The 26,313-nt window shown below is 34.6% G+C and overlaps 1 protein-coding gene across 1 annotated transcript in view; it reads left to right on the top strand.

The window, feature by feature from the left end:
* The window catches only part of DENND4C (DENN domain containing 4C), a gene marked incomplete at its 3' end in the record, with an annotated part of 123,377 nt that overhangs the window by 29,267 nt on the left and 67,797 nt on the right, over positions 1 to 26,313 (top strand). Inside the window, exons 2-10 of the mRNA XM_079706146.1 lie at positions 512 to 833; positions 10,740 to 10,992; positions 11,921 to 11,990; positions 13,928 to 14,097; positions 16,893 to 17,131; positions 18,676 to 18,742; positions 19,788 to 19,846; positions 20,946 to 21,090; positions 24,216 to 24,391. Coding sequence (XP_079562272.1) covers positions 529 to 833; positions 10,740 to 10,992; positions 11,921 to 11,990; positions 13,928 to 14,097; positions 16,893 to 17,131; positions 18,676 to 18,742; positions 19,788 to 19,846; positions 20,946 to 21,090; positions 24,216 to 24,391 — 1,484 coding nt within the window. The 5' untranslated portion in view covers positions 512 to 528. The remainder of the gene's footprint in view (positions 1 to 511; positions 834 to 10,739; positions 10,993 to 11,920; positions 11,991 to 13,927; positions 14,098 to 16,892; positions 17,132 to 18,675; positions 18,743 to 19,787; positions 19,847 to 20,945; positions 21,091 to 24,215; positions 24,392 to 26,313) is intronic.

The raw sequence follows: 26,313 nt of genomic DNA, 5'->3' as shown, positions 1-26,313 counted from the left end.
CAAACTTCTTGGGTTTCCCTGGTGGCGCAGTGGTTAAGAATCCGCCTGCCAATGCAGGGGACACGGGTTCAAGCCTTGGTCTGGAAAGATCCCACATGCTGCAGAGCAACTAAGCCTGTGTGCCACAACTACTGAGCCTACGCTGTAGAGCCTGTGAGCCACAAGTGCTGAGCCCACGTGCCACAACTACTGAAGCCCACCTCAATGAGAAGCCTGCGCACTGCAACGAAGAGTAGCCCCGGCTTGCCACAACTAGAGAAAGCCTGTGCGTGGCAATGAAGACCCAACGCGGCCAGAAATAAATAAATAAATAAATAAATAAATAAATAAATAAATAAATTTTTTTTTAAAAAAACAGTCTTCTTCTACAATCTGATATAAATAACAATCTGATTATAAATCCAAGTGGGAAGTGCCTGTTAATCACTTAACTCAGGAGTATTTTAACTTCGTGAGTTAGGATAAAGCATTTTATTTAATTGATGTCTTTTTTTTTCTTCCTCTCTTCTAGGATATATAGAAGCAGCCATGATAGAAGACATAGGGCCAAGAGTGACTGACTACTTTGTTGTGGCAGGTCTCACTGATACATCTACTCTTTTGGATCAAGAAATAAATCGTTTAGATACTAAGTCTACTGGACCTAAAGCTCCAATTACAGACATCGCAGTTATTAACAAATCAGCTGGGGAAACAGTACCTGAGGGTTACACCTGTGTTGAAGCCACTCCGTCAGATCTGCAGGCAAACTTGAACTACGGAAGTCTGAAAAGCCCAGAACTGTTCCTCTGTTATAAGAGAGGGAGAGAGAAACCACCCCTTACTGACATTGGGTACGGTGACTTATTTTGTTTCGCTATAGTGAAGAGAATAAAATTTATTTAAGGTTCATGGCAATAGAAATTCAAAATCCTTGATAGTTCTATTATTATTTGTTACTTCAAAATCAAGTATAGTGGGCTTCCCTGGTGGCGCAGTGGTTGAGAGTCCGCCTCCCAATGCAGGGGACACGGGTTTGTGCCCCAGTCTGGGAGGATCCCACATGCCGCGGAGTGGCTGGGCCCGTGAGCCATGGCCGCTGAGCCTGCGCGTCCGGAGCCTGTGCTCCGCAACGGGAGAGGCCACAGCAGGGAGAGGCCCGCGTACCGCAAAAAAAAAAAAAAAAAAAAGAAAATCAAGTATAATAAGATATTATGTATCTCTGTCTGTCCTTACTGAATTTCTCTGTATAGGATTGAGTCATTAGATTATTTCCTTTCAAAAGTATATTGAAATGAAGGCGTTAGAGCCTAAAATGTGATTTCATTTCTTTTTGTACATATCAGATAAGCTTATTAATTAAACATAAAAGAGCAAAAAGCTATAATAAAAGACAGTATATTTTTAAGGAGCTAGTTGGGTTTCGTGATGACCTTTTGTGAAGCTCTGAACTCATTTAACAAAGGAACATTCATGTTCTAAAAAATACAGTTGGGACTTCCCTGGCAGTCCAGTGGTTAAGACTCCCTGCTTCCACTGCAGGGGGCACAGGTTTGATCCCTGGTTGCGGAACTAAGATCCTGCATGCCATGGGGCATGGCCACAAAAAAAAAAAAAAAAAGATGAAAAATACAATTGCACTGTGTGGTTTTTAATGCCAGGAGCAAAGCATTTACGGTTTAGAAGGAGTATAGTTGTTATGAGGTATTTAGTGTCTAGTCCACAGCCAATGAAGATCATTCTTCTGTGTAAAAGCTTTTTCTCCAAAAATGTCTATGTTGACTCTTCTTTAAGTAAAATGTGCTTTTAGAATACCTATAATACTTTACCATATATACATGTCATGTATTAAGTTCTTCTGCTCATTATAATTACCATCAGTTAGTACAAACATATGTATTTGAGAGCATCTTGGGAAATATTTGGGATCAATTTGTTCATTTATGCAAAACACGCAGTTGGAATTTTGATGGGGATTGCATTTAATCTGCATATCAATTTGGGGGGAGTATTGCCATCTTTACCATATTAAGTCTTCCAAACTATATGAGTTTTCTTTCCATTTATTCAGGTCTTATTTCTTTTAGCACTGTTTTATGGTTTTTAGTGTACAAGTCTTTCACCTCCTTAATTAATTTTTAAAAATATTTATTTATTTTATTTATTTGGTTGTGCTGGGTCTTAGTTGCGGCAGGTGGCCTCCTGAGTTGTGGCTCGCCCGGCTCCTTAGTTGTGGCATGCGAACTCTTAGTTGCAGCATGCATGTGGAATCTAGTTCCCTGACCAGGGATCAAACCCAGGCCCCCTGCATTGGGAGCACAGAGTCTTAACCACGGCACCACCAGAGAAGTCCCTCCTTAATTAATTTTATTAAATATTTCATTCTTTTGGATTCTGTTATAAATAGGATTATTTTCTTAATTTCTTTTTCGGATTGTTCATTGCTGATGTGTGGCAACACAGGTGGGTTTTATCAACTTCATGCGTTAATCTTATACCCTGCAATTTTGCTGAATTTGTTAGCTCTAATAGCTTTCTTGTGGATTTTGGGGGGATTTTTTATTGTATAGGATCATGTCATTTGCAAATGGAGATAGTTTTATTCCTTCCTTTGCCCTTTGATTTATCCCCCCCAAACACACCCCCCTTGTCTTATTGCTCTGGCTAGAACTTAACAGTATGGTGTTGAATAGCAGTGGTGCAAGCAGGCATCCTTGTCTCATTCCTGATCATAGGTGGAAGGCTTTCAGTCTTTCACCATTGAGTATGATGTTAGCCGTGGGTTTTTCATAAATGCTATTTATCATGTTAAGGAAGGTCCCTTCTATTGATGGTTTTATGAGGGCTTTTACCATAAAAATATGTTGGGTTTTGTCAGTTACCTCTTTTTTAATTGATAATGATCATGTGGATTTTTCCTTCATTTTATTAATGTGATGTATTACATCGATTGCGTTTCTTAGGTTGAGTCCCTCTTTTAATGTAACCATAATACCACACCTAAAAAATGGTTAATTCTTGAATATCATCATATATCCAAATTACCCTCATTGTTCCAGGAAATGTTTTTTTTTAAACAGTTGGTTGCTGGTGGTTCTGTTCATAATTGTTCTGATATTAAGAACGGTAGTGAGCTGCTACATTTGACCACCACTTGTTTTGCTCATCATTTCCTTTACTGTTCCAACAGAGCTCTGGTGAAATTGTCCCAAGGTCCTCATTATGTTCAAATTTCCAAAGCCAAAGGATGTTTTGTCCTTATCTTACTTTACTTTAACTCTTTTAGTATAGTACATATCACCCTATTTAGCTTCTACAATTTTCCTTCAAGTCAGTACAGTTGCAGTGGGGGTCATACAGGTTTATAAGATTAGTGGACATAAGAGCCAGTTTAGAAAGGACGGAGCATGACTGGGAATTGGAGTTATAGAGGCTTCTTTTTGAAAGCGTGACTTTAAGGGAACGAGAAGATAGATATGGGCCTTGCTGTTTTGTCCATGGACCAGTATTGTCCATAGGGCCTGTGAGTGTGTTAGAGAGTCAGAATCTCAGGCACTGCCCTAGATCTACTTAATCTGTATTTTAACGAAATCCCCAGCAGCAGTGGTTTAGGATACCTGAAAGGTGAGGGGATACAGGGTCCAGGGCTATTTTTTAACATTTCTCCCAGGAGAGAACCTTGAACAACTTTATATTGAAGGGAAGAAACCAATGGAGAAGGAAGGGTTGAAAATATAGGACTGAGAGGTTTTACTGTCAGTTCTTTTATTTTCTCTGTGGTTTTCTTAAGAAGATAGGTAATATCCATAATAGGATGGGTATGGGATAAAAGTTTGATAATATTCATGACAGTTGAAGGGAAACCAGCCCCAGGGACTTACCTTGTGTTCCAGCCCTCACTGTTCTCTCTGTTAGCCATCCTTTAAAGGTTATCTGTTCACATCCTCATCCCCAGACCTCCCACCATATAGTTGTAATTAAAAGGGTATAAGTCTCTGAAAGATGGTTGTTCCTTGTGATTCAGGGGCATAACTTAAAAATGATGACTTAGATAATTATACTTAGATGCTTTCAGGTTGCAAGCGGCTCTTTCATATATATCTTGCAGTTCCCTAAGGCTTCTAATTTCTGTTAACTGATCCAGGTTTGCTTGAGTGTGCGGTAGTCTTTTAGCTGATCATGGTGGTAAAGTTTCTCTCCAGATCAAATAATTGTTAATATCTGGTGATTTGGTCATTTTTCCCCTCTTTCCCCTCAATTAAGCATACTAGTGAGGTTTGGAAAAACCTGTTAGCCAGTATAAAGACAGGTACCCATCTCATTCAACTAAATATGAAACAGAGTTGTCAAACTTTTGACCTTTTTGACTGTTTTATAAACAAGATGAGATATTTATAAAAATAACTTTTTTTTCCTGGAAAAGATGTTAAGTTAAAATATGTAAGATCTGATATTCCCTCATAATTTCAAATACTCCATAAAGTGTAATGTAAACAGGTCACTATATTATTGTATATGTCAGATGTGTTTTTTGAGATAAAGAATCACAGACTACAAAGTTTTTATCTTCCTTCACTTATCAGATTGATTGACTTTCATATGAATTTTTTTTTCCAGCACTTTGGTTTTTGAAAATTTTCAAACATACGGAAAAGTTAACAGAATATTGTAATAAACACCAGTATCCTTTTCTCCTAAATGGTAAACTGTAGTATAATGAACAATATGCTGTCCATCTAGATTCAACAAATTAACATTTTCCAATATTTTTGTTAAACTATTTGAAACGAGGCTGAAGCTATCATAACAATTCTCCTATGAATACTTCACCATGCATGCCTTAAGACATGTTCCTAATGACCATGGTATATAGAAAATTAATAATTCCATCATATTTTTCAGTATCCACTCCCTAGCCAAATATTTGCAGTCATCTCAAGAATGTTTATTTATAGCTTAAAAAAAAATCCAGGATCCTGTCGTAGCTTACCTGTTGTATATGGGTATTGTACCTCTTTAGTCTGTTTATCTAGAACATTCCCCAACATTTTTCTGTGATATATAGACCTATCGAAGAGTCTGGGCCACTTGTTTTATAGAATGCCCTACATTCTAGATTTATCTGATTGTTTCCTCATCAAGTCATTTAACTTGTTCCTTTATTGTCAGTATTTCCTGTAAACTGGATGTTAGGTTTAAAGTCTGGATTAAATGTACATTAAATATTTTTGGCAAGAATACTTACAGGTAGCGCTAGCATCAGGAAAGCATGTAGTAACAGATTGTCCCATAATTAGTGATGCTAAGTTCAGTCACTTGGTTAAAATGGTTAATTGTTTGCTATCTATTGTAAAGGCATTTTTATTTTTTCTGTTATTTAAGTAATTTGTGGAGTTGTGGGCATTGTTTAAATATCTTGTCCCCTAACACCTTTTCACTTACTGTTTCCATTGGTCATTGCCTGAATTAGATCTTGTATGGGGGGATGTAAAATGAGACTTTTCTAACACTGTCATTTAAAAAATACATTTTTAATTGGCATTTTATTATAATGAAGAGCTTTCCTATTCTCTTGGCCTCATTTTTTTTAATGAGACAAAATTTTAAATTTGTTTTGAGTATAATTGAGGAACTGTGAATTTTAATTTATTCCGTTTGATAAAAATCAATTACAATCCTTATTCTTTTTGCCCAAATTGTCCCAAGTTTGGCCAGTGGGAGCCCTTTCCAGCTGACTGCTATGTCAATCAAAATTTGGAGCTATGTGTATTCATTGTTACTGAGGTGTCTATTTTTTATATAAACAAATATTTATATAAATCATGAGTTCATACTCATATTTCAACTTCAAATTTTAACATTAAAATCTTACTGAACTCATTTTGGATTGTATCTTGTTTCTCTTATGCTGAAAATCTTGGTTTCTAAATCATAAATATGTTACTTATTTATCTTATTTACATAAGGTAATCTCAAGTTATAGTATCAGTTTTACTACCAATAGTAATTCTGTTACTGAGTTCCTTGTCCCTAGAATAAAACCCATTAAGCATTTACAGAGTACTGTGTTAAAAAATTATATGAAATAGTTTTTCTATGTGGTTATATTACCAATTTGCTATGCAGTTAGGTTCATTTGTTCCTTTTTGTGTTTCATTTGTTTTAAAATTCTTTCTTTTAATATGGAAAATATTGTTGCGGTTCAAAACACATAAAAAGATATATTTAGAGTAGTATTGCTTCAGTTTCTGTTTCTTCTACTCCTTTCTCCATACTTTCTGCCCTCTCCTCCCCTGTTGTTTGGTTTCTGATTTATCCTTTTAAATGTGTGTTTTTACAGAAATAAACACATATGTGTGTATAGTTTTATTTCTTCCTCTTAAACAAAATGCAGATACTGTGTACACTATTTTATACTCTGTTTTTTCACCTAACAACATCTCCTGGGAACCACTCCATTTCTGAAAATGGAGATCTTTCTCACTCTTTTTTTTTAAATTTTTTTTTATAGCTTTGTAGCACTTATTTGTGTGGATGTATCATACTTTATTCAGCCAGCCTCTATTGATGGACATTTGGGTTCTTTCCTATCTTGTGCCGTTAAAGAATGCTTTGGTGAATAATGTTGTGCATATGTTGTTACATATTTGTGGAGTTATATTTTCAGGTAGATCCTAGAAAGGAATTGCTGGGTTAAAAGATACATACATGCATAATTTTGTTAAATGTTACCAAATTTCCCTCCATTGTGATTGTGCCATTTTATACTACCATCATCACTGTATGTCAGTGCTTCTTTCCCCACAATGCCATCAGCAAAGTATGTGATAAGATTTTTGAACTTTTGTCAGTCTCACAGTAGAGAAATGGTATGTCAGAATAATTTTAATGAGGTTAAGTATTTCTTCAATGTTTAAGGACCGTTTTTTCTTTTGTGAATTCTTAATGTCTTTTGGCATTAACTGTTTGTTAATGTCTTTTTTAAAAACAAGTTTTTGATTAATTCTTTTAAAATTCAGGATAGTGGTTTTCCTTAATGATATAGTGATTGGAAGGGAGAATAATGAGAACCATTGGTGATTGTCTGTTTTTTGGCCTGGAGCTGGTTATGCGGGTTTGTACACTTTATGCCAATAAACTGAGCAATATGCTTAAGTAAAAAAATAAAATCAGGTTTTTGGTCTTTTTCTTGTTTTTTTAATGAGATTTTTATGTGTTAGGAAGATGAACTTTTTGTAAAAAGAGTCACCAGATGTTTTCTCCAAGTTTATTATTTGTCTTTTTTAAAAATTGAAGTATAGTTGACTTACACTGTTATGTTAATTTATAAGGTATACAGTGTAGTGATTGAATATTTATAGATTATACTCCATATAAAGTTATAAAATATTGATTATATTCCCTGTGCTGTACATTACAGCCTTGTAACTTATTACAAGTAGTTTGTATCTCTTAATCCCTTTTACCTATTTTGCCCCTTCTCCATTCCTCTCCCCTTATAATTTGTCTTTTGACTTGGTTTACAGCGTTTTGTTGTCATGTAAAGTTTATTTTATGAAGTTTATTTTCTTAACTCTTTTCTTTTATTGCCTCTAGATTTTGAGTCATAGTTAGATTTTTCCTACTGCTAGGTTTTCTTGTAGTATGTTTTCATTCTTTACATTTACATATGTGATCCACTGGGAGCCCTTTCTGTGTATAGTGTTGAACTACAGATAGAATTTTGTTTGTTTATTTTTCCCAAATGGCAATTTACTTATTCAAGCACTGCTTATTAAATTAAAAAGTCCATCTTTCCCTCAGTGTATTGAGGTGTCACCTTTATCATATACTAGATTTCTGTTCATTGTTCTTTCTATTTACTCATTTGCCAATACTATTTTGATTTAAATATGGAGGCTTTATAGTGTTATATTTAGTTGGGCTTTAACAACTTCATTGAGCTATAATTGACATATCATACAATTCACCCATCTAAAGTGTACAATTAAATGGTCTTTAGTATATTCACAGAGTTGTGTAGCCACAATCCATTTTAGAACACTTTCATCACTCTAAAAAGAAACCTTATACCCTTAGCAGTCACTCCAGTACTCTTTCCTACTCTCTAGTCCTAGGCAACTACTAAATTACTTTCTGTCTCTGTAGATATACCTGTTCTGGACATTTCATGTAAATGCAATCATACTATATGTGGTCTTTTTTGTCTGGTTTTTTTCACTTAATATGTTTACAAGGTTCATCCATGTTGTACTATGTATCAGTACTTCTTTGTTTTTATTGATCCATGATATTGTTACATGGCTATACTACAGTCTACATATCCATTCATTAGTTGATGGACCTTTGATTGTTTCCACTTTTTGGCTCTTGTGGATAATGCTGTTATAAGCATTTGTGTACCAGTGTTTGCATAGATGTGTTTTCTTTTCTCTTGTGTATATATTGAGAAGAATCTATGTTTACTTTTCCTCTTGGGTCATGTGGAAAATCTATGTTTAACCCACTGAGGAACTGTCAGACTATTTTCCAGAGCTGTTGATTTCCACCAGCGTTGTATGAGGATTCCAATTTTTCTGACACTTGTTATTATCTGCCTTTTTTATTCTAGCCATTCCCATGAATGTGAAGTGGTATCTCATCATGGTTTGATTTGCAGTTCCCTAATGGCTAATAGTATGTTCAAGATCTTTTTATGTGCTTTCGGACATTTGTATATCCTCTTTAGACAAATGTCTATTTAGATTCTTTGCCCATTAAAAACAAAGATGTTTTATTTTAAAATAATTTTACTTTTACAGAAGAATCGTAAAGATAGTACAGAGAATTCCTATATATCCTTTGCCAGTCCTGTGACCGTTTTTAAATGGTGTAATTTTTTTATATTGATTTGTAAGATTTTTTTTTTTTACATATTCTGGAAAGAATTTCCTAGTTAAATATATGATTTGCAAATATTTTCTCACAATCTGTGGTTATCATTTCACTTTCTTTTTTTTTTTTTTTTTTTATTGCGGTACATGGGCCTCTCACTGCTGTGGCCTCTCCCGTTGTGGAGCACAGGCTCCGGACGTGCAGGCTCAGCGGCCATGGCTCACGGGCCCAACCGCTCCGCGACATGTGGGATCTTCCTGGACCGGGGTACGAACCCGTGTCCCCTGCATCGGCAGGCGGACTCCCAACCACTGTGCCACCAGGGAAGCCCCCATTTCACTTTCTTGATGATATCAATTGTAGCATGGAAGTTATTAATTTTAATGAAGTCCAGTTTATCTGTTTTTCTTTTGTCACTTGTGCTTTTGGTGTCATATATAAAAAGGCTTAGTCTAACACAAGGCCACAAAGACTTATTCCTGTGTTTTTTTCTAGGAATTTTATAGTTTTAACTCTTACATTTAAGTGTTTTATCCATTTTTGGTTTTCTGGTGTGTAGTGTAAGGAAGGGGTCCAACTTTGTTCTTTTGCATTTGGATATCCAGTTTGTCCCAGCACCATTTGTTGAAAAGATTATTCTTTTTCCATTGATTTATCTTGCCACTCTTGTCAAAATCAATTGACTGTAAGTGTATGGGTTTAATTCCAGACTGTCCACGTTATTCCATTGATCTATATGTTTATCCTTATTCTAGTACTGCACTGTACTGATGACTAGATTGGTAGTAAGTTTTGAAATGGGGGAGTGTGAATCCTCCAAGTCTGTTGTTTTTTTCTAGATTGCTTTGGCCTATACTGGGTCCCTTGCATTTCCATATGAACTTTAGGATTTTGTTGCCTGTTTCTAAAAAAGCAGGCAGCTAGGATTTAGATAGTAATTTGACATCTAACCAATATTAAGTCTTCTTATCTATGACCATGAGATGACTTTTTCTTTATTAGCTCATCTCTAATTTCTTTAAACGGTGTTTTATAGTTTCAGTCAGGGGATTTTTTTTTTTTTTTTTTTTTTTTTTTACGGTACGCAGGCCTCTCACTGCTGTGGCCCCTCCCGTTGTGGAGCACAGGCTCCAGATGCGCAGGCTCAGCGGCCATGGCTCATGGGCCTAGCCGCTCCGCGGCATGTGGGATCCTCCCAGACCGGGGCATGAACCTGTGTCCCCTGCCTCAGCAGGCGGACTCTCAACCACTGCGCCACCAGGGAAGCCCAGTCGGGATTTTTTTTTTTTTTTTTTTTTTTTTTGCTGTACGCGGGCTTCTCACTGTTGTGGCCTCTCCCATTGCGGAGCACAGGCTCCAGACGCGCAGGCTCAGCGGCCATGGCTCAAGGGTCCAGCCGCTCCGCGGCATGTGGGATCTTCCCAGACCGGGGCACGAACCCGTGTCCCCTGCATCGGCAGGCGGACTCTCGACCACTGCGCCACCAGGGAAGCCCCCAGTCGGGATTTTTAAAGGTGGAATTTTGACAGGAATTATGATGGTAAATTTTGTGAAAACATCTGAATACTAGATAAAACTTCTGAGAATTGACCTGAGGATGATTGTGGTATTGCCCCTTTTTTGTTTCATATGTTTCTTGTAATAAGCAATAAAAAAAATCAAGTTGTTTGATCCTATTTACACTTCTAAAATTGTATTCTAGCTGTTGAAAAATAGTAGGAGATTTATAATTCCCAAAGTAATTATTTTAGTTTTGGTTTGCAGTTAAGGTTTGGGAAACAACAGGGGAGACCAAAAAAAATTTATTTTGTTCTCAAGGAGAAAACTAGCCTTTAACCTGACATATGTTTATTTATTTATTTATTTCTTCCCTCCCTGCCATGCAGAGTTTTATATGATGGGAAAGAAAGACTAATTCCAGGATGTGAAGTGATCCAAGCCACACCCTATGGTCGCTGTGCCAATGTCAACAATAGTTCAACTACTTCACAAAGAATCTTTATTACTTATCGAAGGGCTCCTCTAATTCGACCCCAGAATTCGTTGGCTGTAACTGATATCTGTGTTATCGTAACCAGTAAGGGAGAAACCCCTCCTCATACCTTCTGCAAAGTTGACAAAAACTTAAATTGTGGAATGGTAAGAATAAAGTTTCATTTCCAAAATTTCATAAGAAAATTAAAAAAAATTTTGGACTTCTCTTTATTATTGGGCTTATTATTTACTCTGTTTATATTGTCATGATTTTTTTTATTACTTTTAGCTCTCTAATTTTTATGGTTCATAATAACTTAAAAAAATCCTTAGCTACCTGATGTTTTAGAATAATTTCATCCAGAAAATAGATGCTTAAAGTCAGGGATTTTTTTTTTTTGATATGTGCTAATACATTACACTAATATACAGGTTTTGTTAGCTTTTGGGTTTTAGTGGTGTCTTCAAGGACAATTGCAGGGAGATTGGGTCAAGACACCCTTTATATTTATTTATTTATTTTAAACATTGTAGTTTTCATATTTATTTTAAAAGGGCTCTACTGAAGAAGAAAATGCAACATATACATTGGATTTATAGTTTTATGACACTAAACTTTACTGTTGGATTATGTTTATTTTGAAAAACAACTTAAAGCAAACTAATATTAGCTTAAATGAGGTATAGGCAGAGCTGACCCATGCACCCAAGGCTATTAGTCAAGACAGGTTTGCCTCTGGAGATAATGACTTCATAGCATCTAGTGACCCCGGTCTTCCCTAGTTTGGGCTCAGCACCCACGTTTTGTGCTGTTTCTTTCAAATAGAGGGATCCTCTGCATGACTACAGAATTGTAAAATTTTTGAAACAACCTTTGCATCAGTTTAATTTTCGTGGCAATTTTTTTAATTCCTTTTCTTCTAGTGTTTTCAGTTTCATGTTTTGCTATATTGTATACTATATAGTCTGTTTGATAAACATGTTTTAAATAGACTTCCCTGAGGAAGTAATCAAAATCTTTAGAAGACATTCAACAAAATCAATTTATTATCACTCTTCTGTCTTTTTTTTAAACCTAATTTATATTTTACAGTGGGGTTCCAGTGTGTTTCTGTGTTATAAGAAGTCTGTGCCTGCTTCTAATGCAATAGCATATAAAGCTGGTAAGTAAATGGAAAAAAAAAAGGTCTCTGTATTGTTGCACACTAACATTTGGTTAGAAGAGATAGTGTATGCTCCCTTATACAGTTTGTGGAATTGATCTATTCATAAATTGAATTATCTGTAACTTTAGCATGTAAAGGCGTAAGTTTTCCTAAATACATTACATACTACAAGATACATTAGTATTACCCCCCACCAACAAAAATATACTGTTAATTAAATGGAAAATTTTATTCCAAACAAGCATTTGTGGAATAAACATTCAATTTTTGTCAACACTAATAGATTTAATAGTTGAGTGGAAAATATTTACTCTCTGACCTTTTATATTTTGGCAGTCAGAAAGGTGTCAAACTACATCTTTACTTCTTATATATTTCCTTCTCTTATCTCTGTGTGTCTGATTTGAAACCACATGTTACTTGCCATGAAAGGTGGAGTTGCTTCCTTTCTCCCTTGTTGCAAAGAATCAGCTATATGGAAGAGAGGAGGGCCTGAGAACCTTTTCTGCCATGAAGTGTTTGAGAAATCTATCGCCACATTCTTACTGCACAGTAAAGTGTCAAGGGCTGTAAAGATTTAAGTGTGACCTCTTCATCCCACTGGTATGGTGGGATAAAAACTGAAAATACAGGTATGCTCCAGTTGTAAATAGAAGAGATACTGGAATACTTCTTTGTGAAAAGAAGCAGTGTCAATAACTTCTTATTGTGCACAATTTTTGGAATAAAGTTTTACTTCAGGGAAGTCAGGCAAATCCATATATGAGAAATCTTAATTGTCTTCATAAAGACATTCATACTAATGTATCAAACCATTTAATATAAAAATAAAGGCAGCAATTAACAGTTATAAATTTCAGTATCACTTTAAAATGTAATACTGTTAATATTGCTGTAATGTGTTGATTATATATGATTTCCTTAGAAGTTTTTTGTTTTTTTTTTGGTGGTGAGGAAGTGTCACTTAAAGAAAACATATAGAAACAAGTTTTGTGAAGGTGTTCAGGTATTTGATATAAGACATATTTTAGAATAAAGAATTTTGGAGACTGAATTTGGACTCAAAATTCTGCTACTGACTTTCAAGTGTTTAACCTAGAGGTGGTCTGTGTGTTAGAGATATTAGAGGCTAATGAATTGATGCCATGTAGCTACTTTATTCTGAAGGGTCTTTGTTATGCTTCTCAGAGTGCCCCCTGCTCCTGCTTCTGTGATCTCGCATACTCTGTACAGAAACAAGAGTTTCTGTCTCATTTACTTTTCATGTTACATTCATTTTACACTGCTGCTCTCTCAAGAAAAGTTTAGGGGCTGTGATAATTTCTGCTGCCTTGGCATTATTTCATAACACTTGTCCCTTCCCTGAATTTTTTTTTCTCTCCACAGAAGACTAACTGAAATAGTTGATAAATTTCCCTGTATGTTTCTTGCATTCTCTAAGATGTTGGCAGTATGTAGGGAAAATACATTAAGATTAATGATCCTGTTGAATAGAGTTTTAACTAGTATATTTAATACATTTTAATGTTATAGTGAACTTTAAGTCCATGGGTAAAAATAAATGGTAAATTTGTTATTTATTTTACTGATATGGAAAGAGAAAAATTGATCTTGAAATTTCACACAAATATTTCTGTAAAATGTGCTATTAAAATATCCTATTAATATGTATTAATATGCAATATGTAAAATATCCTATTAATATGTATAACATTAATATGTAATTAGTAACTATTTAAAAGTAACTATTTAAAAAAAATTATCGGGAGTTCCCTGGCAGTCCAGTAGTTAGGACTTGGCGCTTTCACTGCCGTGGGCCCGGGTTCAATCCCTGGTCAGGGAACTAAGATCCTGCAAGCCGTGTAGCACAGCCAAAGAATAAAAAATAATAAAATAATAAATAAATAAATATCATTATGTCCTTTCTCCAATAGGTTTAATTTTTAGGTATCCAGAAGAGGACTATGAGTCATTTCCGCTCTCGGAATCTGTCCCTCTCTTCTGCCTTCCAATGGGGGCTACAATTGAATGTTGGGATCCCCAAAGCAAATACCCTCTTCCAGTTTTTTCAACTTTTGTCCTCACAGCCTCTTCTGCTGAAAAGGTATATTTTTTCCTCTTTTATTAAACCTATTTTGTCCACGTTTTTAATCCATAAAATGATTAATATAAGTTTAATGTGAATGTTAGGATTATTTGGACACAATACATTTCTGTTTAAATTTGTACTATAATGCCCAAAGTGAGATGTCTACATGAAAGTTGGGATCAGGATGCTGATACCCCTGGAGTGTCTATAGGAGCAAATATAAAGTCTCTGGAGAGATACCCTCAAAACCCAGGCCTCAAGATGAGATTCTAGTGAAAGTTAGGAGACGTAGGTACCATAGGAAGAATCAACAAGACACAGAGCTGGATTACACCCTTAAGATATTGAAATGATAGAATAACAATATCAAAGATATTATAAATTGAATATACAATTGAAATGATTCAAGACCTAATAGAGGGGCTCAGAACATCAAGGAAAGAACAGGATATTTTGAAAAATGAGTAGACAGGTTGGAAAAGCAATCAAATGTCTAGAAATGAAAATATCCATAAAATTAAAAATGTAATGAATGGTTTAAACAGCAGATAAGTCATACATGAAGGAAGAATTAATGAAGTGGAAAATAGGTTATCTTGAATGTGGCACAGGAATATATAAAACATAAAAGGAGTTTAAAAATGCAGAGGATAGAATCAAATGGGCCAATAGATATTTAATGAACCCTAGAAGGAGAGACTAGAAAAGGGAGAGACAGCATTTTAAGAGCTAGTGGTTGATTGAGAGTTTTCCAACGTTGATGAAAAATTGAGTTTTTCCGGTTAAAGATACACTCTGAATCTTCAGCAGAAAAAAAATAAAAGTACAAAACCACCTCTTTTCATATTAGTAAAATGATAGAATACCAAAGACAAAAAACAACCAGAAAGAAAAGACATACTTACAAAGGTATAACTATTAATTGATGGCTAATTTCTCAACAACAACAGTGAGGGTCATAAGACAAATAATACATTAAAATTGAGGGAGTAAGTGAAGATAGTTTAAACAGTATGCAGAAAGTGCTAGCCATAAAAGAAAAGATGAATAATAGGACCTCATTGGAGTTAAGGACATCTGTTCATTCAAAGGTATCATTAAGAAGGTGGAAAAGCAGGCCCCAGGCTGGGAGAAAGTAATGTGATACTGTAGGTATTCCATAAGGGTCTTGTATTCAGAATATTTAAAGAACTTCTATATTGTCATCAAGGATAAGAAATAACTCTGTGGCCCAACAGGTATACACCTGAGCATATCCCAAGAGAAATGAGTATATATATTCTCCAAAACACATGTATATTTGTATACTTTTTTGGTAATAGCCAAAAATTCAAAACGTGTATAAACAGTAATAATAACATAGAATGATAATTTAAAATAAAAAAGAGATGGCAAAAAAGCAATATTAGGAAATAAAAAGTAAATAAAACTACAGATCTAGTAGAAATTTAAAAATTGAAAACTTTCTTAGGAAATTTGATAGAATAGCCAATTTTATTGAAATGTGTAACTAACCAAGGCTGACTCTTGTGGAGCAAACAAAAATACATCTGTGTCCTCATTCTCCAGTCTTCAAGTTTACAGCTACTGTACTGAAGATGATAATTAAGGTTAAGTGTCCAGCGCAGTGTCTGGAACATAGTAAAATACTCACTAAATGGAAGGCCAGTACTATATTGACTGGATTGCTTACAAGTAAGCTAACTCTTTAGCTTAAAAATCATTTATAGTTTCTTCCATTGAAAGCAATAAATATAAATGAATATTTTAATATCTTCAAACACTTAAGCATTACCAAAGTTACTTTGACCAGTAGAGAACAACAAAGCCTCATTGTGATGCTTTTGACATATTGCTTGTTAAGAACCCCAGAGATGACTTTGAAATAATTGTATCTGAGAGTGTTATTTGTATCTGTAAAGACAAGGGTTAATGTGATATAACAGACACATGTATGTATGACATATATACATACACGTATGTATATAGTGACTAAACAGTTAAAAGATTTATAAAAGTATCACTTAACCATTTCCAGAGCGTTTTCATCACTCTAAACAGAAGTTTCTTCCACTCCTATCCTATGTCCCTCTTTTCTACTATCTGTCTCTACCAATTTGTCTGTTCTAGGCAGCACATATAAATGGAATCATATAATATTTGTCTTTTTGTGTGTGGCTTATTTCACTTAGCGTAATGTTATCAAGGTTCATCCATGTTGCAGTATTTATCAGAATTTGATTCCTTGTTAAGGATGAATAATATTCTCTTGAGTGTATATATAGTCAGCCCACCATATCCAGGGATGCCCAACCTGTGGATCTGGAGGGCCAACTGTACTACATCATTTTATATAAGGGACTTGAGCATTCATGGATCTTGGTATCCGCTGGGGGTCTTGGAATCAACCCCCTCGAATACTGAGGGACGACTATACCACATTTTGTTTATCTGTTCGTCTGTTGATGGACATTGGGTTGTTTCTATCTTTTGGTTATTGTGAATAATGCTGTTATGAACATTGGTGTACAAGTATTTGTTTGAGTCCCTGCTTTCAGTTCTTTTGGGTATATACCTAGGAGAGAAATTGCTGGATCATAGGGTAATTGTTTAACTTTTGGAGGAGCTGCCAAACTGTTTTCCCCCATAGCTGCACCATTTTACATTCCCATCAACAGTGTTTGAGATTCTTTTTTTTCATTTACCTGTCATATGTACTCTAAGCAAATACTTCTTTTGGAATAAGAGAAAAAGAGAAATTAATTTTTAAAAGCACTCAAATTTTACAATGGAATTTTTTTACTCTGTAGGTATATGGAGCTGCCATCCAGTTTTATGAACCTTACTCTCAAGAACTTCTAACAGAAAAACAGCTTATGCAGCTGGGCCTGTTGACGCCTGTGGAGAGAAGAATGGTCTCCAAATCCATCAATTCAAACAAATGCATTTGTTTACTCTCACACTGGCCTTTTTTTGAAGCTTTTAGGAAATTTCTCATGTTTATCTACAAACTTTCTGTGTCTGGACCACATCCTCTTCCCATTGAAAAGTATGTATAATGATCTGAAGGATGTCTGGTGGAAAAATTGGATGTATATGTGTACATTTCATTGTTTACCTGACTTTAAGCATCAGAGTTGAAAGGGAAGGAGAGTCACAGTCATCCTACTTTTTACTTGCTCCCTTCTTCACCTGAATCATTGACTCTGAATTTAAAATTGAGGAGTGGTGGTGAGGATGACCAGATAAAAATCTTCTGAGAATTCAGCTGAGGAAGAAACATATATATACATTATATTGTATGTGTTCTTCCTACTCATTCTTAAATAACCAAGAGAAAAATAGCTGTTGTTGCACACACACCCCAACTATCCAAATGACCATTGCAAGTTAAACATCTCTAAACTGATGTAGAAATTAATGGTGTTAATTGATGTTAATTGATTAATTGATGTTAAAAGTAAGGTTTTGGTTTTAGCATTGATAGAACTCTACGTGCTTTCCCTTTGATTTGTAATTCTCTTCATCATGGAAATGTTTTGTAAGCAAGAAAAATAGATGTGGAACCACTGTCTTTTTAAAACCACATCTTTTCTGACTTCTAGTGGTACGTTGACTTGTTTATTATGGTAAATAACTCATGTATCCTGCTAACAAAGCAAGTCAAGATCTTTGGTGGAAATGTGTTACACTGTGTGTAAACAGATTTTTCTTAAACTTTGCAAAATTTCACATTATAGCAAAAAGATTATCAGTGAAGCATACTAGTTTAGTGGATAAGAGGGGGCCAGTTACCTGTAGGTTTTAAAGTAATGCTGCTCAAAAATCAACTTTATAAAATAGTAAAAGTGCTATGCATAAACACATAAAATTTGGTATAGCAATATGGTTTCAGCTTTCTTGTTGTATTACTGGAATGACAGTCTAATGGTTCATAATTCTAGATTTAACTTTCAGCTGTCAGGTTAACTTAAAATTGATTGAAGTAAATTTAATGTTAATAATAAGCTAGCAGCCTTTTGAAAAATTAAGGTTCTGTGAAATCTGTGGAAAAAAAATCAGTGTATATCATCAATTCTTTTTTTTCAGTTGAAATAATACTTTGCATTTAGTGGCTCCTAAGAGCTCAAAACTTTGGAAAAACTTGAGTTATTATGTATAGGTGGAGAAATAGGACAAGTGATTTGCCCAAAGTTATAGTGTAAGAACTATATTAATTTAATTAATATTGTTAGATTGAATTCTGTATTAGTTTTGATTCATTATATCACAGTTAGTTACTCCCCATACTGATACTGATAACCAGGGCAATAAATGTTAGCTTCTTTCATGAAAACTATATTTATGTTATTCTTATTTTCCTGATGATAATAGGGTATATTAATCTGGACTTTTAATCAGGAAATACATCTTGCATTTTAGAAGTTGCATTCCACTCATAGTGGAATGAGTACATTTATTTATTTATTTAGCTTAAGTTTTAGGTAAGTGGCTCTGTCAGGTCCAGGATGATGAATAATGGTATTTAAGATCTGTTAAAATCATGAAGCATTTTAGAAAAGTAATTATCTTTATTTCAAAAATTTTTTCTAGGCACATTTCACATTTTATGCAAAACATCCCTTTCCCTTCACCACAAAGACCAAGAATCCTGGTACAGGTAATAAAAAAGAGTATGTTTGAAGGGAGTGCTGCATATGTTCATTCCAGTCATTGCAATGTGGATGCTATGGCCCTTTTGGTTTGAGGCGGAGCAAGATGCATCCATGAAATCCTTGAATTTTCTGTATTTTATATCTTTAGCTAATATTCTTTTGTACTGTTTTTTTGAATTTTGGGTATACAGAATAGGAATAATTACAATACTTGGTTCATGACATCATCATTGTTTCATGTGTGGCCTTTATGTAGCCGACTTTAATAACGTAAAACCCAAAATTATGTTGAGGGCATGTTTTTAACATTCGAGTGACTAATAAATATCAAATGTGAAATTGGTTATGGTTGGAAGGCAGAAGTGAAGCAGTCTATAATAGTGTTGTTAAAGGACCAGTTTCTTTTTATTTCCAGTCAGTGGCAGACCTATATAAGTATATAGCTTGTGACGTAAGCAGCTTACCATATGAGATCAGTATACATGTGAACAGGTCTAACCCTGTCCAAAGACATGAGTTCACTGATAATGTACTTGGATGTGAGAGCAGTGTCAGAGTGCCATGAAAGTTTCTAAATCGCTTTCTCTCTATTTATATACTATTTCTTCTTGGACCAATAACAGTTTGCAGACTGATCTATAGAGGCAAGCTATTTAAACATTTTTTTCTAAGATGGTTATTAACATTATATGTGTTAGTCAAATATTGTTAATCTTGAATGTATTTCAGTTCAGCAAGTATTAATATATATTCAGCAATTGCCAAATAGAGAGTAAATAAATTAGAGGCTTTTAAAAAGCAGTTATTCCATAATTTTTAAAAAGCTGTATTTTAATCAATTAACTGAATCAAAATTCAGTTGAATTAACCATTTAATTTTAAAGAACTATATACTTCTAAGTAAATAACAGCTATTGTTTTATATTTTAGTACATGTTTCCAAATCTGTATCAGTCTGCCTATTAAACTATTTTCCATTTTACCCTTGATCTAAATATTTAGGTTTCAAAATTGGCTTGGTTAATTTATCATTTTTTTTCTTTTTTTAAGCTATCAGTCCATGATGCGTTAATATTATCACAACCAGTTTCTACACCTTTACCACTAAGGTAATTAATGGTATATAAAATAATACATTTGTTCACTTGGAGCAGAATGCTTTAAAATATTTTAAGGGTTAGTATAATAGAGTTGTGTTATCTTTACAAACTAAGAATAGCCTTAATGTTTCTAACTTTGATAGCTGGGACCATTCAGCATTTTAAAAATGGAACACTTAAAGAAAGTTGCAAGACTGAATGTAGGGAATACCTCCCTTTTCCTCTCATCTCCCTTCCGCATATCCAGTTCCTTACTAAATGTTCAAGGTGAACTGATTTTACCTCCTAAAATGTCTTGAATCTATTGGCTGCTCTTCATCTGCGTCACTAGTCCAGGCTAGCATGATCTTTTATCTGGACTACTTCATTATGAGCCTCTTAATTGGCACTCTTTTGCTCTTGTCTTTCAGTTTTTTATCCACACTGCAGCCAATGTTTCCTTTTTTTTTTTTTTTTTTTTGCGGTACACAGGCCTCTGTTGTGGCCTCTCCCGTTGCGGAGCACAGGCTCCGGACGCGCAGGCTCAGCAGCCATGGCTCACGGGCCCAGCCGCTATGTGGCATGTGGGATCCTCCCGGACCGGGGCACGAACCCGTGTCCCCTGCATCGGCAGGCGGACTCTCAACCACTGCGCCACCAAGGAAGTCCCAATGTTTCCTTTTGAGAATGCAAATATAAAATTGTTGGAGAACACAAATATTTTTATTTTGGGCATAATCTCTTGTTTTCATCCCTTCCTTTAATATGCTTTAGTCACAGTAGGTTTATTTCAATTTCTTGAACATGACAATTGCTTTTCCTTGCTTCAGGACCTTTGCAAATGTTGTCTCCCCACCAACCCCTATCTTCTTTCTTTAGAGCTCGGCTCAAATGGCTGTTCTTTAGGAAAATCTTTCCTAATAAACGCCCTTGTTACCAAAGGATGAGTTTGAATCATTCTGCTATACCATCTTATTAAATTTGCTACTTCTCAGTGATGACTAAATCAGGACTTGAAATTAATATTAGATTCTCAATTTATTAATATTTAGGAAATAATTTAATAAGCAAATCTTAGCACCTTTTGGTGAAATAGTTCATAATCACCTCTTTTTCTCTCCTTTTCTAGTGGAGCCAACTTTAGCACCTTGTTAATGAATCTGGGTCCTGAGAATTGTGCAACACTGCTGCTCTTTGTTTTACTTGAGAGCAAGATTTTGCTGCATTCTCTTAGGCCAGCTGTGTTGACTGGAGTAGCTGAAGCTGTTGTAGCTGTAAGTATAGAATTTTCTTTTTAGTGCAGAATTCTTGACAGAGAATTTTTACTCTAAAGGGAAATTTCCTTCAACCAAAGCTTTGAAATTACCACTAAATGTTTAACATAAATGTAGTAGGGTGGCAAAGAGAAATACTAAATATAAAGAAAAAAAGTAATTTCTATTGAGAGAAAATTCTAATTTCTGATTTTTCATATTTTAGAGCTCTTCAGAGAATCTATATGATTACATAATAATAGAACTTGTGAATGAAGCTTACTGTATTAAATGAGAAGCTCTGGTCAATTTCAGCTACCCTAAAATTGTGGACATGAATTACATGACTAATTTCTCCCAATTTTAACTTTTAATCATTGTGAGCCAGTAATGTATAGGAAAATCTAGGTGATTGTGAAATTGGATAATGTACAAATGTTTAGCTATTGTGAAAAGCATAAATAAAAGTTAAATCAAGTCCTGTTTTAAAACCTCTTGATGGCTTCCCATTGCAATTAGAAGGAGGTCTGATCATGTAGGGCTTTATAGGTCATAATATAGAATTTTGGATGTTCCATTTCTCTAACTCTATTTTCCACTATTTGTTTAGTTTAAAATAGCTGACTCTCCTCTCTTCCCTTCCCCATTTTACTCTCATGGAAGTAAGGATCTTTTTTAGGTCTCTTTTTTACTCCTGTGTCCTCAGCATTTATCACAGTTAAATAGCATGGAGTAAACACTCAATAAATACTTGTTAAATCAACAAATGGGGTATGTCTCCAAGATATTATTCTGGTCAGAGAAATGCTGCTAGGACTGAAAACAGTAATAACCATTTGAGATGGTTTATGGGGGCAAAGATCCTAATTATGTACTAATTTTCCAAGCCTCCACAGTTGCATGTAAAAGCAAAAGTTGTTATAACATGAAAATATTTGTTAATGAACTGACCAGCTTTAGAAAGTTCCCACTCAAGTATTTCTTCCTATAAAACTTTAGGGATTATCCATGCCCCTCTATCTGAATCTCTGTGGTCCAGTCTCTTGCAATGTGAAATTGGAGATCTTATTAAAATGCAAGATTGCATGAAATTTATGTAACCGATGTTGGAGAACAGTCTGAATTGCTTGCAAAACTATTGATAAATGAGGATTTGATAGTAAGCCAAATTACCATTTAAAGAGGAGAAAATTGAAAAGAATCGTGACAATTTAAATTCCTCAAAAGGAGAGTGATTTGAATATCAAAGAATATTGAAGAGTTAATGGAGCCCCATAGCAAAAATTGATGGAACCAATGAGTATTCTTGTAAAATTGACATTATTTATGATTGTGCTGCAAAAGTCAAAGGTGAAGACAAGGGTGTCATATTTTGTTGTCCAGTAGTTTTGTTCTGAAATTTCTTATGTAGTTAGAGGTATAACATACCTTTTGTTGAATGGTAGATAGTCAGTTTTCCCTGGAGGAAATCTGAAGTCCTTGCAAGGTCCTTCGCGAGTAGTTCTATCCCTCTGCTCTCTGAAACCATTTTCTACTTCTCTCCCTCTTGCTCACTCTGCTCCAGCCACTCTGACCTCTTTGCTACCCCTGGCACATACTAGGCAGTCCCCACACCTTAAGGCCTTTGCTCTAGCTGTTCCTTTTCTTCGAAGCGCTCTTCTCCTAGATAACCCCTTGACTAAAACCCTCACCTCCTTCAAGTTTCAGCTCAGTGTCACTTTCTTAATGAAGCCTACCTTGTTTGGCCTATTTAATAATACAGCCTGCTTTCCCCCTCTCCTCTCTCATGTTCTAAACTCTAATCGCCTTTACTTGGCTTTACTTTTTCTTTTTTTTGTAGCACTTAGCACTCTCTCACATGGTATATATTTTATTTATTACGTCTTCTTTTTGTTTTCTCTCTTCCTGCTAGACCAGGTGTTGGCAAACTATGGCCTGTGAGTCAAATCCTGGCTGCCACTTGTTTTTGTAAATAAAGTTTTACTGGAACATAGGCCATTTATTTACATAATGCCTATGACTGCTTTCATACATGAAGACAGAGTTAAGTATTTGTGACAGAGACAATATGGCTTGCAAGGCATAAAATATTCTTTATCTTTTACAGAAAAAGTTTGCTGGCTCTTATGCTACACTGTACATTTCATGAGGGCAGGGATCTTTGTTTCATTCACTGTTACAGCCCCATCATCTAGAACAGTTCTTGGTACATATTAAGTGCTCAATTACTAGAAAGTAAATAAGTGATTGAAGACAGAATTCCAATTCTGTATAACCATCTGGAATAACTGGCAGAGGTAGTAAATGCTATAGGTAATTATTTGGGGTGAGTAATGATGGGTAAGGTAAGAATTGAAGTAGATCTTGAAATATAGCAAGGAGTTTTGTAGCAAAGATTTTGTCATCAATGATTAAAATTTTAATATTAGTTGATTATTAAAATTTTAATTTTTTTTTTTTTACTTATCAAAACTTGTCTTTTTTCCTTTTTAAAAAGAACACATTGATACAATTAAGGTAGAGCTTTATAAAGGAGAGCTGGTAAAGATTGTTGAGGTATGTTTTATATTGCCTAATATTTTTAAGATGCCAAGATTCACTGAAGTTGGATAATATTATGTTTATTTGGGCAGTTACAAAATTTTTTTGGTTGAAATTTTTAGTTGAGTATTACTATTTCCAAGAGAATCATTTAAATTTTTTTAGTTCTTGGTGTTCTTAGTTGGATTTTAGTCAAAGGTTATCTTGAAAATTAACATGAATGAAATGCATCAGAGTTAAAGATCATGAGTTTGTTTTATAAAATTTTGGGCAATTTTTTCTCCTCTTTCACTTTCTCCATAAAATGGGAATGTGGATTTTCTATAGGCATTAGAAGAATTAACATGCAAAGAGCTGTTAGCATTTTAATTGTGCTTATGATCACTGTCATTCTTGAAGATTTTAATCACATTGGTTCATAGTATTGCCTAGCAGTGTTTTATAGTCATTTAGTTTTTGGAATGAAGTTTAATATAGTCATTTAGTTTTTGGAATGAAACTAGACTTAAATGCTCTGTAATGGTCCCTTTCAGTAGTGTTAGTTAATTACTAATTCTCACTGCAAATTTAAAACTTGGTTAATTTTTTAAAACTTTTTTTCCCAGATGATCTTTCCATTTCAGTGGCAATGCCCATATATTCCCCTTTGTCCTCTTTCACTGGCAGCCGTGCTTAGTGCACCTTTACCATTTATAGTTGGAGTTGACTCAAGGTATTTTGATCTTCATGACCCACCACAAGATGTTGTTTGCATTGACTTGGATACAAACATGTTATATGTGTAAGTTGATTCTTTTTATATTATCTCCATTTATATTTTTCCCCACATATAGTTATAGCTCATTGAAAGCATATACAAATATGCTACTTTTAAAAGTTGGTAATAAGTCTTCAGATTCAATACAATGATTCTCAATCAGGACAGGTATCAGAATCCTGGAATGTTGTATGATTTGAAAAAGATTGTGTTCAATATTATAATAGCTTATATTGGATAATAATGTTAACAGTAGGCAGGAGATATTTATGTTTATCAGAAGAGAATATGGATTATTAAAAAAAAGTTAAAAGCACTGCTTTCAGAGCTCAAGAGATGATATGCTATCTAGGTTTAATTCAAAATCCATGTGTAAGCTCTTAAAAAATGGGTTTGCCTGTTTGAGTTTAGTCACAATATAGGGTAATATGCTGTTTTCTTAGTTGTCAAAATTTGAATTTTATAGGGATTACAGAGAAATTGATATTAAAACTTAGAGTTTGTGTTTACTGGAGGTGATAAATATGTATAGCAGTGGTGTAACTGAGGGTTCAGAGAGTAGAGCAGCACACTATTAAAAGAAGATTCATCCATCCCGTTCTAGATGGATGTTTAGGAGTGCCCTCTGCACCCCGCCCTCACAAAACAACAAACAACGTGGGTAAGGGCAGTAAGGATTGAAACTTCCCTAGGATTAGTGCCAAATTCCAGGTCCTGGAGTGCTTTTATTCTTTACTGTTTGATACTGGCAGAAAATGAATAGAGTAAGAATTTGGGATGAGACTTCAATGGTTATAGTAGTAGAATTGGTTGGGAAAATAGCCTTGAGTGAACCAGAAGAATAACTTAAGGAAGGAAGAAAACATTTAATGTACCTTAAAAAATAATTTTGAAATGGATCTACCATTGTATTTTGAAAACTGTGTAATTGTGGTAGCTCTTTACTATGTTTGTTTATTTATTTGGGTTTTCAGTACTTTTAAAAAATTGAAGTATAGTTGATTTACAATATTGTACTATTTTCAGGTGCACAGCATAGTGATTCAGTATTTTTACAGATTATATTCCAGTAAAAGTTATTAAAAGGTAATGGCAATAATTCCCTGTGCTATGCAGTATATCCTTGTTGCTTATTTATTTTATACATAGTAGTTTGTACCTCTTAATCCTACACCCCTATCTTGCCCCTCCCCCCTTTCCTCTCTTCACTGGTAACCATTAGTTTGTTTTCTATATCTGTGAGTCTGTTTCTGTTTTGCTGTACTCATTTTTTTGTTTTATATTTTAGCTTCTACATATAAGTGATATCACAAAGTATTTATTTTTCTCTGCCTAATTTCACTAAGCATAATATTCTCTAGGTCCATCCATGATGCTGAAAATGGCAGAATTTCATTCTTTTTTATGGTGGAGTACTATTTTATTGTATATATATATATATATATATATATATATATATATATATACACACACACATATCATCTTTATTCATTCATCTGTTGATGGACACTTGGGTTGCTGCCATGTCTTGGCAATTATAAATAGTGCTGCTATGAACAATCAGGTGCATGTATCTTTTCGAATTAGTGCTTTCATTTTTTCTGGATATATTATATACCCAGGAGTGGAATTGCTGGATCATATGGTAGTTCTATTTTTAGTTTTTTGAGGAACCTCCATACTGTTTTCCGTAGTGGCTGTGCCAGTTTACAGTTCCACCAACAGCGTATTAGGGTTCCCTTTTCTCCACATCCTCACCAACATTTAGTTTTTGTTGTCTTTTTGCTGAGAGCCATTCTGACAGGTGTGAGGTGATATTTCACCGTTGTTTTGATTTGCATTTCTGTAGTAACTAGTGATGTTGAGCATCTTTTCATGTGCCTGTTAGCCATCTGTATGCCTTCTTTGGAAAAATGTCTTTTCAGGTTTTCTGCCCATTTTTTGAT

This window comes from Hyperoodon ampullatus (genome assembly GCF_949752795.1).
Source record: "Hyperoodon ampullatus genome assembly, chromosome: 6".
Classification (NCBI taxonomy): domain Eukaryota; kingdom Metazoa; phylum Chordata; class Mammalia; order Artiodactyla; family Ziphiidae; genus Hyperoodon; species Hyperoodon ampullatus.
The sequence above is the reverse complement of the archived record's forward strand: the minus strand, read 5'-3'. Positions and strand labels throughout refer to the sequence as shown.